At 38.5% G+C, this 14,996-nt stretch overlaps 1 protein-coding gene across 1 annotated transcript; it reads left to right on the top strand.

The window, feature by feature from the left end:
- Nucleotides 1-655: 655 nt before the first annotated feature.
- On the top strand, nucleotides 656-13,336 carry zgc:113337 (uncharacterized protein LOC503741 homolog). The gene is made up of 7 exons (XM_063498212.1): nucleotides 656-827; nucleotides 1,393-1,464; nucleotides 1,560-1,883; nucleotides 3,100-3,429; nucleotides 6,975-7,259; nucleotides 9,422-9,523; nucleotides 12,043-13,336. The coding sequence occupies exons 2-7, from the start codon at nucleotides 1,401-1,403 to the stop codon at nucleotides 12,048-12,050; spliced, it is 1,113 nt and encodes a 370-aa protein (XP_063354282.1). The 5' UTR covers nucleotides 656-827; nucleotides 1,393-1,400; the 3' UTR covers nucleotides 12,051-13,336.
- Nucleotides 13,337-14,996: the final 1,660 nt, after the last annotated feature.

Here is a 14,996-nt window from a genome sequence, read left to right as displayed (position 1 = left end):
TATAAATATCATTTATTTAATCATTCATTCACTTTTTAATACCTGGGGACAAATTTAGAGAGGCAAGACTGGGATGGTTTTGGTTTGTACGTGTGCAGTGGAAGGATAGTGGAAATACTGGGAAAAGTATGCTAACTGTAGATGGAGTTGACAGGCAGGAGACTAAGAAGAAGATCTTCGAGAAGTCAATAGAAGTTGTGAAGGAGGATATGCAGAGGGATGCGACACTGGAGGATCTTAGGGATAGGGTAAGATGGAGGACACTGGAGACCCCTAAAGGAAGCAGTTTAATGAATAAGATTTATGTATTTACTATTTATATATGTATTACTTCATTCACTCCTCTCAGCCTTAGAGTAGTTTGAAAAATAGTGATGTTTTCTGACGTCACCCTATGAGGTTTTACCCAAAGTCCCAATGAAAGCGTTAAACCTTAAATGAATATGTTTTTACTCAAACTTCTAATTTATTATAATGTGTATTTGACATCAAAATGAAACACTTGTCAGCTGCGTCCTGCAGTCCATGGTTGATTGCAGGCTTTGTGAAACCAGAAATGCACACAAAGTCCCTCCAGAGGGCGTTGTGAGCGCAAAACATGAGCTATGTGGTTCAGCCTGTTGTGGCCGCCTCACCGCAGTTCATTGTTGGCCGGCTGGTGTTCACGGCGGAGTTTGATGTGCGCACAGTGGAAAAGAGTTGGATGAGTAAAAGCGGTCTCTATCTTTTTCTAGAGTGAAGTTTCCCAAGACTGACAAATCATAAGGATGAGCGAGATGTTGCAGAGGTAGAAGATTTTAAACTGTTTGGCTTTTTGGTACACAAAGGTGAGTGATTTAGTCTCATGGGTCTATAATTTGTATATGATAGGGCTTTTGATTTATTAATCTTTTTAAGGAATTTTGTTTCATTCACTTGATTAACTACAGGTGATCTGATTTCAGCAAAGTAGTACAACACTTATGTAATCATTAATTTCTTTGACGTGCAATTATCTACAGTTGTATTTAATTTGGGGTTTGAGCCGTTAGGCTTAAATTCAACCCTGAATCGGTTTAATCATCTCTACTGTGATAACTTTGCGACTTACTCAGGGTATGATCTGAAAGTCTTTGCGCACTTAATTTTTAGATGTACGGAAATATTTTGAACTGCATCTCACTAAATGCTTTATGGAGTAAAGTCTCTGTAAAAAATGTACATTGTTGAATACAGCAGTTTAACTGGCTTTCTGAGTAAGATAAAGTGAGTTTACCTTTTCAGCCTTTATTCTGCATCACTGGATCGTCATTTTTTTTTAAATTATAGGAGAGGGTATATTCACACAGGAGCAGACTATCATCATTTGTTAAATCTCAGTAACTCTCGTTTTCCTCTCTGTTGAATGAGCAGTGAAGAAGATGATGATCCAGGCCTCCTGTCTGCAGCTGTGTTCACTCTTGCTTATGGCAGGACGCCTACAAGGTGAGTGTGCCAAACCACGCTTATAGCATAAGGAAAAAGCCAAAGTGAGGATGTTCTATACATCAGCTTATGATTTTCTCTGGTGGTTGTTCCAGCTAGAGTAACAGCACCCCAGCATCTGGAAGCACCAGTGGAGAAGCCTTTCACTCTGACCTGCAGTCTTTCAAAGGAGCGAGGTGAATCCCTGAGAGAGGTGCGTTGGCTAGATGTCCAGAACCAGACCCTGCTGACCTACCAGCCTGGCAACAGGGAGAGTGTGAGCGGACAGCAGCATGTGGAACTCGCCCCGTCGTCCGCGAAGGACACCTCGTCTATCATCATTCGCAGGGTGGGCTTCCGTGATGAAGGCTGCTACACTTGCATATTTGACCTGCACCCTACTGGTTCAAAGCAGGGATCGACGTGTCTCACAGTGACCTGTGAGTAAGCCCATTAATGATAACACTGACATTAACATTAATGATCTTGGCGCAACAGCAGTATGTTATAGTTTAGGTAAATCCTGTGTGCTTGTACACATTTCTGAAGCTGTACCAATCTGTTACAGGACAGAATGAGTAGCTTTCATGTATGGATTAAGGTACTGATCCTTTACAGCAGTGTTTCTGGCTCAGTTCAGAGACCTCTAGTGGACTTCTGTGCATTCTTCTCAGATTCCTGCAATCAACGTAATGTCTTCTGCTCCATAAAATGGCTAAAAATGAAGATTTACTAATAAAAGTTTATATGATGCTGTTATTGCACTGAATGTAAAGTGAATATCAGTCTGCACAGCCATAACTGAATGAAAAATGAATGAATTGTAATGCAAGCTGACCTACAGGCTTTGCAGGGGTGAAAGTTCAAAATGCTTTTGTTTTTTTTTTAAGAAAAGCACACTAAACATGCAGGTCTCTCTTATTTAAACCACAGTGAAAATCTTCTATGGCATAGTAAGAATGGTTGCGAACTAGTTGGGAAGACCTGCTCTTGAAGCCAGTTTGAGTAAACTGGCTTCAAGAGTAAACTGTTGACACAAGGAAGGAGACAGATGTCATTCACAGGGTCAAACTGAAGAGCTCAATTGTTCTGAAGTGGAAGTAAGATGGCCTGTCAACTGGTTGATACGCCATTAGTATCATCAGTGTCGTGTGTTTTTGAATGTGAAAATGTGAGATGTGCTGAAATAGCTGTTGGTATATTTGAGAAATAACAAAGATTAAAATTGAGACGCCACATGAGAATCATAAAAGCCAGTCGGCTGAATGGAGTTTCCATCATTTCTGTCCTCAGTGGTGCACCATTTCTTAACTGATTTTGGATGCCTGCCCTTTGCACCCGACTGTTAAAATTGAAAATATGTGAATACTGATGTCCCTAACCACTGCTCACCTCTGAACAAGAGTTGATGAGTATGTTGAAACTCAGCCAGTCATGTTAATAAAGAGCCGTGGAGCAGTGGGAGGAGGGCTCTAACCAAAAACAGCTGGTGTGGATTCCAGTGACTGGTTTCTGTTTGGGCGTCTCATATTTCTGAATATTAACATTGTCCTGTTTGCACCCTTTATCTGCCTTTTTCTTTTCTTTATCTTCTCTTCTCATCCATCATTCTTTCACTGACTGGTGTTTTTTTTTTTTCTCTTTTTAAATCTCCAGCTCAAGTCACCGTTGATGGTAACAAAACAGCAGTTAGCGGCAAAAAGGTTTCCCTTTTATGCTCCTATGGTTTGCCAGAAAAAGTTCAACAGATAATGTGGAGGCACATTTCTGCTCAAGGAGAATCCACGGATGTAGCTTCCTTTGCAAAACGGAGCGACCCCATGATCGAGCCACCCTACCAGGGGAGAGTCTGGCTCACTTCCTCCCTGTCTGACAGTCAGCTTACCATCCAGCCTGTTGCTATCCAGGACGAAGGCTGTTACACCTGCATGTATGAAACACGTTCTGATGGGCTGAAGACCTCCACAGTTTGTCTCTCCACCTACGGTAAACACCTGTTTTCATAGTGGGCTATTACTGGTGATGCTGTTATGGTTCAGTATTGTAAAAGGATAATCCACACAAGAACTCAGTATTTGTACAAACCCTGAGACATCTTATGTACAATAAACTTACCATAAATCAGAAATGAAGCACAGTTTAAAAGTTTCTTAAAATAAAATTTATATTTTGCTAATTGCTATAGTCATTAATTATGTAATCTGCTCATACCAAGTGCCTAGTTAGCACAAATCAGAGGGAGTAAAAGAACAGTCTCTGTACTGTTGAAAAAATAATTTTTTAACAATATGCAAAAAAAAAGCAAGTCTGTGTGATATTTGTGAAGTTATCTTACAAAATTAGCATTTAACTAATTTTTGTCATGCAAAAAAGAAATTTTTCACATGATTCTGTGCAAAACTAATTGATAAGAACTCATAGCACCATCTTTACGAGCAATAATATGAATTTATCAGATTCTCACATCATTGTCCAGCCTTACCAAGCTTTAGTTTTTAGACAGATAGTCTCACATTTGATTGAAGATTACTTTGGCATACAGAGGAGTTTGTGGTCAACTTAATGACTGCAAGGTGCTCAGCCCAAATCATCAGCCCTGCACCACCGTGCTCGGCAGTTACATTAGGCATTTGTGCTGATTTGCTGTGTTTGGTTCTCTCCGGGCATGGCACTGTACATTACAGCTCCGCTAAAGTATCATTTAACCAAGCGTCAATCTATCCAGAAGTGTTGTGGCTTGTTTGGATGTAACTCTGCAAACCTAATTTTGTTATAATAAACATTTATAAGTGTCTTTGGGGCTAAACTAATCAGCATTTCTGGAAGCTGTGTTCCCAGTTTGAGGCACTTCTTCCTTCTTTGACCTTCTTTGAGGTCATAGTAGTAACAATGAACAGTTGTCCTTCGCAGTAAAACCTTATAACTACACTTAAATTGAATAACTGTTGCTGTTAACACTGGGCAGTCTATGTCACTGTCTGTCTGCCATTGTCCATCGACAATGGCAGTTAGTGCAATGTAAGATATTTGTCTTGAAGTAGTATAGTGTAGTTTATCCCATATCTGGTAAATCGTTTATGTATTGTTATAAAAGTATTCCCATGACATTTTACTGTTCACATTAGTTATGTTAGTATAAAAAGCGAAATTCTTGTTGGGCCGAAGGCAAACTGAGGCTTTAACATAGTGTGCAATAAATTGCTTTGTGGCAATCGTGCAGTTTTACTGCTGGTGTTTTGTCCTGACAAGTCCACTTGTCAGCAGATCCCTCCCCAGCAGATCCCTCCCCTGCAAACTCAGCAAGGAAACAGACTGTACCAAATCGACTGTGATTGGTAAGATACTCACTTGATTTAGTTAATTCAGACTATTACAGTCTCATATTTGCTTTGTAAAATGCTTAAACCTACCCTTTGGCCCTAGAATTTAACTGGAAGTGATTGAGCTGTTCTGAGATTAAATTAAGCCCTGGACAAGTGGAAGATTTGGCTTGTTGGTGGCACTAGTTGAAATGTCAGGCGACCAATAAAGTCATTAAGAGTCTTAATCGAGGCACCCTGAACCAAATTACGCACAGAATTTCACACCAAATTTCCAAAGCAGTACATCAAATTGACATAGTTTGCTCTGGACCAGCGGACCTAATCAAGGTCCCCTACCTCCCACAGAGCTATGATTTTATTTGTTGTTAATGCGGCTGATACTTCAACAGTCTTCAGTTTTTTGAGGCCGTGTTTTTGTAAAATAGTGTCACTTTCGCATGGAACAAAGAAAATAGTTGGAGCTAGAAGCCAAGAGAAAAATAAAGGAGGCAGGCTTTAGTGCAACTAGGAGACGATTTAACTTAGACATTTTTGGCAGGATAGACAGGTACCCCCTGGGATTCAGATAGGAATGTGCATCTTTTCTCCCAGATTTTGCCCTCTGAACAATTTTATGATATCACAAGAGTAGGCTGTTGTTAACACACAAACTCAGAACAGAACAGGAGTGTGTCCGTGCAAAGAATGGACCATTCGGAAGAACGATGGAGGCAGGGAACGAGGTCCTGATGCATGACTCTGTCAGTGTTTGCGGCAGACAGTGATTCCCTCTGTGCTTTGTTTCTCTCTCTCTCTTTATGCTCATTTGCTTTTCCACTTTTCTCCCATTCCCTTGCTCTCACAGTTATCTCAAGAAACACACGTGCTTTTGTCTGAAACTGAACTGTACAGGACAGTAGGCGTTCTGGGTGCTGAAGCATGATTAGCATTAATGTTTTATTCTTAATGCTTATTGTTGCCAACAGGCTTCTAACTTCATTCCACTTTGGGTGTGACATAATACGCCCTTCTTTTCTCCCACTTTCAGACATACTGTTCAACAGCAATTGTAGCCCATGCAGACACATTTACATTATCTTTGCTATTACAAGTATTCTTAATTACATTAATACAAAAAATGGTACTAGGCCAGACCCCCTTTGCCTTTAGATCGGGCTTCATGGTAATTCTTCATGGTATATATTTAACAAGGTGCTGTAATCATTTCTCTAAGATGGGTAGTTAAAGGGGTAGTTAAACTAGAGTGTGAAAAACATGGAATGGAGAAATGTGTAATGTGATTTAAAAGCTCTAAAGAAGATTTTTCATACTACAAGTGAAGCGGTCACTGAGTTCACATCTTCATGGCTGCATTAAATTTCTGCATGAAATTATACATTTTCAGCTTTTTTATGTCACAGTTTGTGGTGAAAGAAATGCTAATATTTTTTATTTAAGTTGTAACACCAGGCTTGACACAGTATACATTAGGTAATATATAAATCTCTTAACTTACTACAAATCTCAAAAGTAATCGCCACCATGAGGGAAAAAGCAATTACAATACTTTGATTGTTTTTACGTATATATTTGTGCCATTGTAATAGGTAACAACATAGTCATGAACGGGGACAAAAATGTACTTCCTTGTAATACATTTGCTGTTTAGGACACACGAGTATTACATTTTAAATAAAAGCCACAGTCCTTCCAAGCTATGCAACACGAAGGCATTATTATGGTTTGGATTGTTGTCAGATTGAGCTCAGATTTGACCCACCCTCTAAGGCTGTTGATGGGTGAAGTTTATCACGTAGAATTCGCAGAAATTGCTGAAACTCTGAATGCCAGATATCTGTGGCTAAATGTTTTCTTGCCAACAGAAATGTTCTGAGTTCCAGTGTATCACATTCCTTTCTCAGCCCAGAGAACAGAGAATTGAAAACAGCCAGATATTTACTTATGGATCTAAGGAGTGCAGGAATTCACATATCTTAGCTGAACCGAAAGGCTTTAAGGGTTTTATTAGATACGATTTTAGAAATTTAAATTAGCACACTTAGATGATGCAAACTAAAACAATGGGCCAATTTATAGATTAAAGTAATGACACATGCTTGCTTTACCACAGCATGCTTTTCATATTTCACTGACTGCTTTTATTTTTATTGAAGCAACAGAAAGGTTTACTGCAATAAACTTGGATTTGTGTAAATTTATTATTCGCAGTGCTACCAAAACCTCAGGTGAGCTACAAAACCACTTCTCCAGGGGTGATCGAGGCAAACTGCACCTCTGTTTCAAGGCCGCCAGCAGAGATTGTGTGGAATGTGGAGAGAGACAACCGCACCATGGGCCCACCTGTGACAAAACAGCTACCGCAAGATGATGGGACCACTCTGGTGATCAGTACGCTGACTGTCCAGTCTGGGTTGCTTAAAGACGTGTCGGTCAAATGCTTGGTGCATCACAAAGGGCTTGAGTCACCAATTGCTGTATCAATGAACACTAAGAGTAAGTTAGTGTTACTAATCCTTCTTCTTTGAAGATCTCAGCGACTGAGCTTTTTTTGCCCTGAGCTACGTTATGTTACAAACTTTTTGTCTTTCTGCAGGCAATACTACAACCCAGAATGAAAAAGATAGTAGAAATAGTTTTTAAATGTTCTCTAAAAGACACCCATAAACTGCATTGCACTTGTTCCCGTACTTGCAGACCCATCCTCGTCTTATGTAGGTCTGTGGAGCCTTTTCAATTTTTTGCATAAAGACAATCTTCACTTCATAACATAGTGAAATTAACATTTCAATACCACTCTTACCTTCATGAAAATGAAACTACAGTCAGCTGGATACCTTACTTTAGCACAAAATCCAAGAATTCGATACTGCATTAAAAGATGGAACCTCAAGGGTCAAATCAAAATTGCTTTTTTAAGCTTCCTCATGGATCTTCTGAGCAGTGTTTCAATTTTGGACCCATGGACTCTGTGTATTAATATTATGCTCTGCTGAGCACAGAGGCAGTGTCCTTGGCTGATGCGGTGGAACTTGTTAGTAGATAGTCATACAGACCACTGCCCTTTCTCGCTTGACCACGATTGATAACACAGCTGGCCTGCTTTCTGATCCACTAGCCAGCACCGCCTCCTTCTCCTGGCTTCCAGTAACCACAGGAGTCTCTGCACGATGCCTTGCAACTCATTAAAACAGAGCCATGAATATGAGGTGCCCATAAAAATTAAAAATGCATTCAAATATAGCTCATTGTGGAGTGCTGTTAGCCCTCCAGGACAGTGTTTGGATTGTTCACCCTGTTCTCACCATGTGCAAATTTGCAGTGACTACTGAATCTCTTCTGCTGTGTTGGGGGATTTAAATTTAGGGAAAAGCACAAAATAAGGAGGTAAAGTATGAGATAGATTTTTCTCCAGAGAAGCCTGAATTATGATACTATAAATATTTAACCTCCTAAGACCCGAACTCTTCCACGACATGCATTTTTAATTTCTCTTTGATATTTGGGCATATTGGGGCCCGATGAATGTAAAAACAAAGAATTTCCAGATTTTTTTTTAACCTTATTTTTGTTTTTAAGAAAAATGAGGGCCACAAATGAGGATATTCATTTAAAATTTTGATAGAACAGTAGCAGTATAATTTCCTCATAAGTGGATATCAGGCCCATGTAGAGCAAAATTGAGTATTTTGGTCAAAATAACCAAAAATGTGATGTCCACATATGTGGACGGCAGGTCCTAGGAGGTTAAATATACATAACATTAAACAGTAACTTACTTCCTATCCAGGATTCACTAAATGTTCAGAATTACCAAAATGGCCTTACTGTCTCTCTATTTTAAAAGTCTCAATCAAAGGAAGAAATTTGGAAGTGAAAGCTCAGATCTGATGAGCAGGGGTACTGTAGAGCAATGGCTGTATAAGAGCCCAAAACCCCTAAAACTCCACAATGCATGCCATCTGTTTCAAGTGCTGGATTAAGGTATGATTTTTGCCTTTTTTTTAAAGACAATATTGCACAAGCAACCTATAAAATGATCATTTGCTCTTCTTACATGTCTGTTTTCATGCAGACTGAAGAGAGAACATCTTAAATAGAAAGTTACAGATGCTCATAGATGATTTGTTGATGCCAGTCATGCAACTCTCCCTTATTCAAGTGTTTTTGCTAAGCTAACAGGCTGTCCTCGGAGCCTCTTAGTTTACTCAGCGCCTCATGTTAACTGATAAGGATGAGAGTGGGAGTGATCACCTGCTTAAGTGAATCAGCAAAGTTGCTGAGTGAATTAGTGTTTTCCCATTCTTCACCAGTATGGTTAAAAAATCTTTGTTGTTTTTTTAATGGTCTGAAGGCTTTGGCATATGTAAACTGTGTGCTATTGTCAGGCATTTCATTTTCTGATGACCTGTGGTTTATCTTGGTTTAATGGGTCAAGAGTGCAGACATCTATGAAATCAGACAGTAACTAAATTAAATCTGAGATTTAATCAGGGCTGGTCTATAGCTGCGGAGAGGCACTTTTCAATTTAGCACAACCCTTCAGTACACACAGTCACAGAAATACTAACAGCAAAATTAAATTGAAGAATTATATGTTTATCTATTTATAGAGATATTAAAACAGCTGATCAGATTTCTGTATTTTTCCCTTCCAGTCGGGACGGCGCTCACCATCCTGATCTCAGTCACTACAGTAGCAGCTCTGTTAGTCCTGTCTCTCTGCTTCTGCCTTTGGAAGTGTTTTTTGCGTAAAGAAGGTGAGTATGCCCACTGTTTAGCTCCAAAAATGTCTCACTGTCATTATTTGAGGGTTGTATCAGGAATACATATGAAAAATCTCATGTTGATGTCCACACTCCTGTCGTTTTAGCCACCTGTCCACAGGTTTTATGTAACTAGTGGTGTGAGCTGGTCACCTCAAGTTAACTAGATTGCTTTATGTTCATAAATGCTACAAAACATGCAGTATCATTAAGAAATGAAAGCTTCAAAATACGTTTGTTAAAACATTTGCCTGAAAAGTGAAAGATCCCTAATTTGATTCTGGGAGGAGACACAAATCCCTTTGTGAGAACTGGGCTCCGTGTCTGCCAAATCAAACATGCAGAGCTACACATGGTTCCCGCCCTTTGTAAACATGTGACTCAAACAGTGAACAAACTAAATTAATATTGGAAGTAAAACAGTATTTTTTTATTTCAATGTTAAAGAACTGCTTGTGCACCAATATACTGTGCTCTTGATACTGGCAGTCTCTTGGCTTAAATTGTTTTAAAGTTATTACACTTTTTCCACTCACTCCATCGTAATTCTCTTAAAGCCAAGAGATCATTTGAAGGTCAAGGAAATCTAATATTTGGGGCTCCTTCTCTTATTGTGGGTTTAGGCAAACTGCCTGGGTGCTTCAAAAACAATGAAGAAGCAGTTGCCAGGTGTGGTGTTCTTCAACAATAGTGTTATAATATTGAAATAATGGTCAGAAAGTCATTTCCCACAGGTCAGATATTGTGAAATGACTCACAGTATCCACTCACGTACATATTGTGGTATACACTGTCAAGTAAATTTACTGATTTAGTTCCAAATTTGTGCCCAGAGTTGTGTAATTACCTTAATTGTGAGATTCCAATGAGATTTGTCAGTGTGTTATAATCTGCAAATATGTATTGAGTTTCTGTGTATAATTATATTAGTAAATGTTTTGAAAATAAAAAAATCATCTCTGTCAGTCTGAATACAGATTTGGAGATATGTGTACACATTTGCAAATCTTACTACGCACACAGCTCCACATTACTGCACACATTCACAAGTCAAAATGACTTTTAAAGATATTCTTTTGCACATTTTCCAAATCTTATTATGCACACATAGATTGTAATGCATTGTAAACATGTGCATTTTAATTACAATAACATCCCCATCGATAGGCTCTCAGTTATCACCAACTTACATTAATATTTAGTAGCCTGGAGGAGCAGGAAGTTATATTATATGTTGCTGTAAGCTGGTTTTATTCATATCTATAAAATTACCAGATCTGTCTTCTCAGTTAGTTTTCAATCTGTAAACTCTGAAACCAACTTTTGCTCCTAAACAGTATCTCACTTGTCTTTAGTCAACTTGTGACATAAATGCTACATTTACAATATTGAATATATGAATGGAGAAATGTGTGCTGAAGCCGTTGCACTCATTATTTGAGATTCCAATTGTGTTTAATATTATCATTAGCCGCATGGCCTAGGGGTAACTGCAGATTCACTTTGTGATGGTGGAGAACTCCCCTGTAGCAGGAAGTGCCTTCTGGTAGGACCTGGTTCAAAGAGGAGAAGATATCTGCCTCAGTCGATCAGCGGAGAGGCAAAAAGAGAGAAAAGAGCAGTACAAAAGCACAAAACCAACAAAAAAAGTATGAGAGATTGTAGACAAAAATGAATGGCATGCACTATAAAGACTGAGAGTGAAAGACTTTTTTAATTTCAAGACTAGAAACTTCTAAAAGTCTCTGGTTCTCTCAGTTTTTTGTATTATTTCACTTTTTATAAGTTTCTATATTGATTCAATCTATCCATCTGGAAATGGGTTTCATAACGTCCTCCAAGTTTAGTTAATATTTACAGTTAGGACTGAACATCGATGGTATGATATTCCTGCTTCAAAATACCTCTACCTGCACTCCATCTGCACTTTACTGACAAATTTAAGAGCTGTTTTCCGTCTGTGCAAGAAGGAAGTCCAAGTATAGCAGTTCTGACTGAATAAGGAAATCATCCAAAGCCAAAGAAGTCAAAGAAAACTTTACAGACAAGACTTTTACAAAGAAAAATCTGATGGAAGCAGTCACATTTATACACTGAACAAAATGAAGAGTTGGACAGAGACTAGGTTCTGCAGTTTTCCCACTTACCTCATCTTATTCTGATAGGAATGATTTACGGTAACGAATTTTCCTGGAACTAGATTTTAAAAAGTCTGATTGCAATAAAACTATATTATTTAATTTAATAATTTGTGATCCAGATATTATTACATATACTGTAAAAAATCAGTGTGATTGTCATTTGATGTTTTTTTAAAACCTGCATGATCAACCACGTTTTGTCTTTTGACTTTGTGCCTCTGTGTTTTTTCACATGTAGTACCTTTCCACAGTTAAACTGTTTCAGACTTTTTTCCGAAATGGAAATGTTAAATATTAGAAAAACCTTTATTTTTATACTTTATAATGCATTTTTAGATGTTCTTTACTCTCTCCCCATACTTTTGTTTTCAGCTGATTAATTGTAAACAAATGAGACCAGAGGCTGACAAGAAGATATGCTGGGAGCCAGCCTTGCAGAATTATTTCCCTGCATTATCGTCATCTTCATCATCATCATCATCATCATCATCTCGGTACAAAGGGAAGATATTCTGACACACCTCTGTAGGATGTTCAGTACAATCCTATTTATGAGCACCAAATGGACAACACTTAACTCTGCTCTGCTGCCTCTGATATAATCTCCAAGACTGTCCTCACATGGTGTCAGTGAGAAACTCTTAAGCAGATCTCGCTGTCGTTCTCTGTGTGACTCTGTAATTGAATGAATCGATGCCCAGGCATTCCTGAACCAACAGCAACGTCTCTGTGCGGCAAATTAAAGTACTTGTTTGAGAGCACATCGCCTGTCCTCAAAACACTTTCCTCTCTTAGACTCTTAGTCTTTTATCTGGTCTTTAAAGAAAGAGTGCACTGCTATTTTATATTTTTCATATTCAGCAAGTTAGCAGAAACCAAATGTGTATTTGTATGTATCCATGCTGAAATTATAGGCAGTAAACGCTTTATGTTTTGAAAAACCATATATATATAATTTTATTTTAAAACAGTGAAATTATATTAAATATTCCAAGATTTAGCTGCTCAGCCACGCCTGCACTGCAGAGATGTACTAACATTTTGGATGATTTTTGGACAGTAGGAAAGAAAATGCCATCCTTATCCTTTAAATAACTAGCTAACTGTCACTATGAGCTGATACTTATTCTTCCTCTTGTACCTCAGCTGAAGACCCTGTCGCTTCAGTGTATTGTGATAGTTGGGTGGGGCCATCGGTAGTATTAGATGAACTAAAAGGGCTGCATACTGATTCCTTGTTTATGTAATATCTATTACAAACTTTTCTACACGTTTCAAAGTCTGTTTGTGTTTGATGTGTGTGTGCGTGTGTGTGTGTGTGTGTGTCCATGTGTGTTCGTTAGAGGTTGAATTCCACGGTCAGATGGCTTGAATCAATTGCCTGAGGGAGCAACAGTAAAACCTTTTTGGTGCCCCAGAAAGGAATGCGTGTCTTGTTCGATGCCTCTATCGTACAGTCATGGTTAGTGGTTTGAAAAATTGGTTGAGAATTTCACAAGACTCCACTCCTCTAAATATTTTTGCTCTGGATCAAAGTGGTACCTGCGTGCTTATATGATCAGCAATGAATTACAATGGCGCTTCTGGGTATTACTGTGTTTGTATGTGCAAAGCGGTGCTTTTAAAATGTTATTTCCCTGTTGAAATAATATTTCATTTCAAAGCATATGACTTGCATCTGTCAGTTATTTTCTTTGTAAACAGACGAACAGCATGTAAGTTATTAGAGTTTAAGATCAGCACGTCATTCAAAAGCTACAAAAGCATTTAAGTAGTACTTACCTGTATGTGGAGTTTGAGCATACACAGTGATCAGAAACACATCATTTACTTTAGCATAACTCTGAAAGTGGGTTCAGATTTTTTTAATAGGAATGCAAGGTAGCATCCAACAGGAAAAAAAAATCAAAGGATGCATGAATGACTATTTACATATGTAAAGTTAATGTAATAAATGCAACAAACAGAATAATAAAAGTGTTTAAAAATGCATCTCTGTGACTTTAGTTTTCAGACTCTCACTGTCATTCTTTCAGCCTTTTATCTCAACTTCCAACCAGTTTCCAACTATTTTTAGAAAAGCATCACATTCCTTTCAGCTGTGCCAAACCTGGTGGCCAGATGCCTTTGTTTTAATCCCAAGCCAAGTTGTGGTGGACATTGCCGAGCAAATAATCACACACATATTGTGCACACTTTTACACAGAGAGTCTGCTAGCCATGTCAACTGAAAGATAACATTTAATATTTATGCTTTCTATTAGATATATGTTTGTGTATTTAACTCAGCACCTGTATAAAGGCAACATAAATTCAGATCCGACTGCATCTGGATTTATGTGAGAAGTGTAACTAAAACAGTGCTTTAATTAAGCAGATATCAAAATTGAACCAAGCTAAAAGATTATGTTATTTCTTTTGCTATGATGAATAAAAATGCTTAACACCAGAGTGAAATCATTCAAATATAATAGTTTTACACTCCTAATTGATCCCTGCTCCCGTATAATCCCCTTGGAGACATCTGTATTTTTAGCAACACCACATGCCTTAGCAATTCTTAGCATTTTTTTTACCCTGTCAAAAGGTTTGTTGCACTGCTGCATACTTATGCCAGACACTGATTAAAATCGCACAGTTTCTAAACCTGTGCTTGTCTATTTGCATGTGAGACAATGTGTTTGAATCTGCATGTGAATGTTTATAAGGTGTTTCTCAGGTCATTCGTTTATGTGAAATGTAAGCAGTCTAGGTGCATGTGTATATGTTAGGATTAAGTGAGTTTGTATGTGTAAAGTATGTGGTATGCGCGTTGTGCTGTAGTGAATTGGTAGGGTGGGGTGATGGAGTGGTTTAGGATTATAAATCTGCACATACTGCTGAAAAAAAATTAAACAAATACTAATTTCGTCGTAGACGTCACAGATGTTACTCTCGATCATGATTTTGGAGGAAGATGACACACACTCTGCGTTTCTGTGCACCTTGTGGGAGTTTTTTTTAAAGCTGCTTTGATGCAGAAGCGTCCACAAACTCGCTTTGTGACCTCAGAGGCACCTTCTAATCTGGCCTGTTGCAAGCGCTGCCTTCGCACAGCCTCCGTGTGCTCTGTCATTTTGCAGGGGCTTCGTGAATCAGGGCTTTGTCTAACCGAGAGAAAATACAATTACCAATGTGTGTGTGTGTGTGTGAGAGAGAGAGAGATACACGGAGAGAGAGAAAGAGCATGCACAGAACGCCTGTGTGGGCTGTGACAGCCAGACACCGATGGTGAGAAGAGAAAAATTCCATTCACAGACAGAGACGTAGTTTTCTGACTCATCTCA

This window comes from Pelmatolapia mariae, linkage group LG16_19 (genome assembly GCF_036321145.2).
Source record: "Pelmatolapia mariae isolate MD_Pm_ZW linkage group LG16_19, Pm_UMD_F_2, whole genome shotgun sequence".
Taxonomy (NCBI): Eukaryota; Metazoa; Chordata; class Actinopteri; order Cichliformes; family Cichlidae; genus Pelmatolapia; species Pelmatolapia mariae.
The sequence above is the reverse complement of the archived record's forward strand: the minus strand, read 5'-3'. Positions and strand labels throughout refer to the sequence as shown.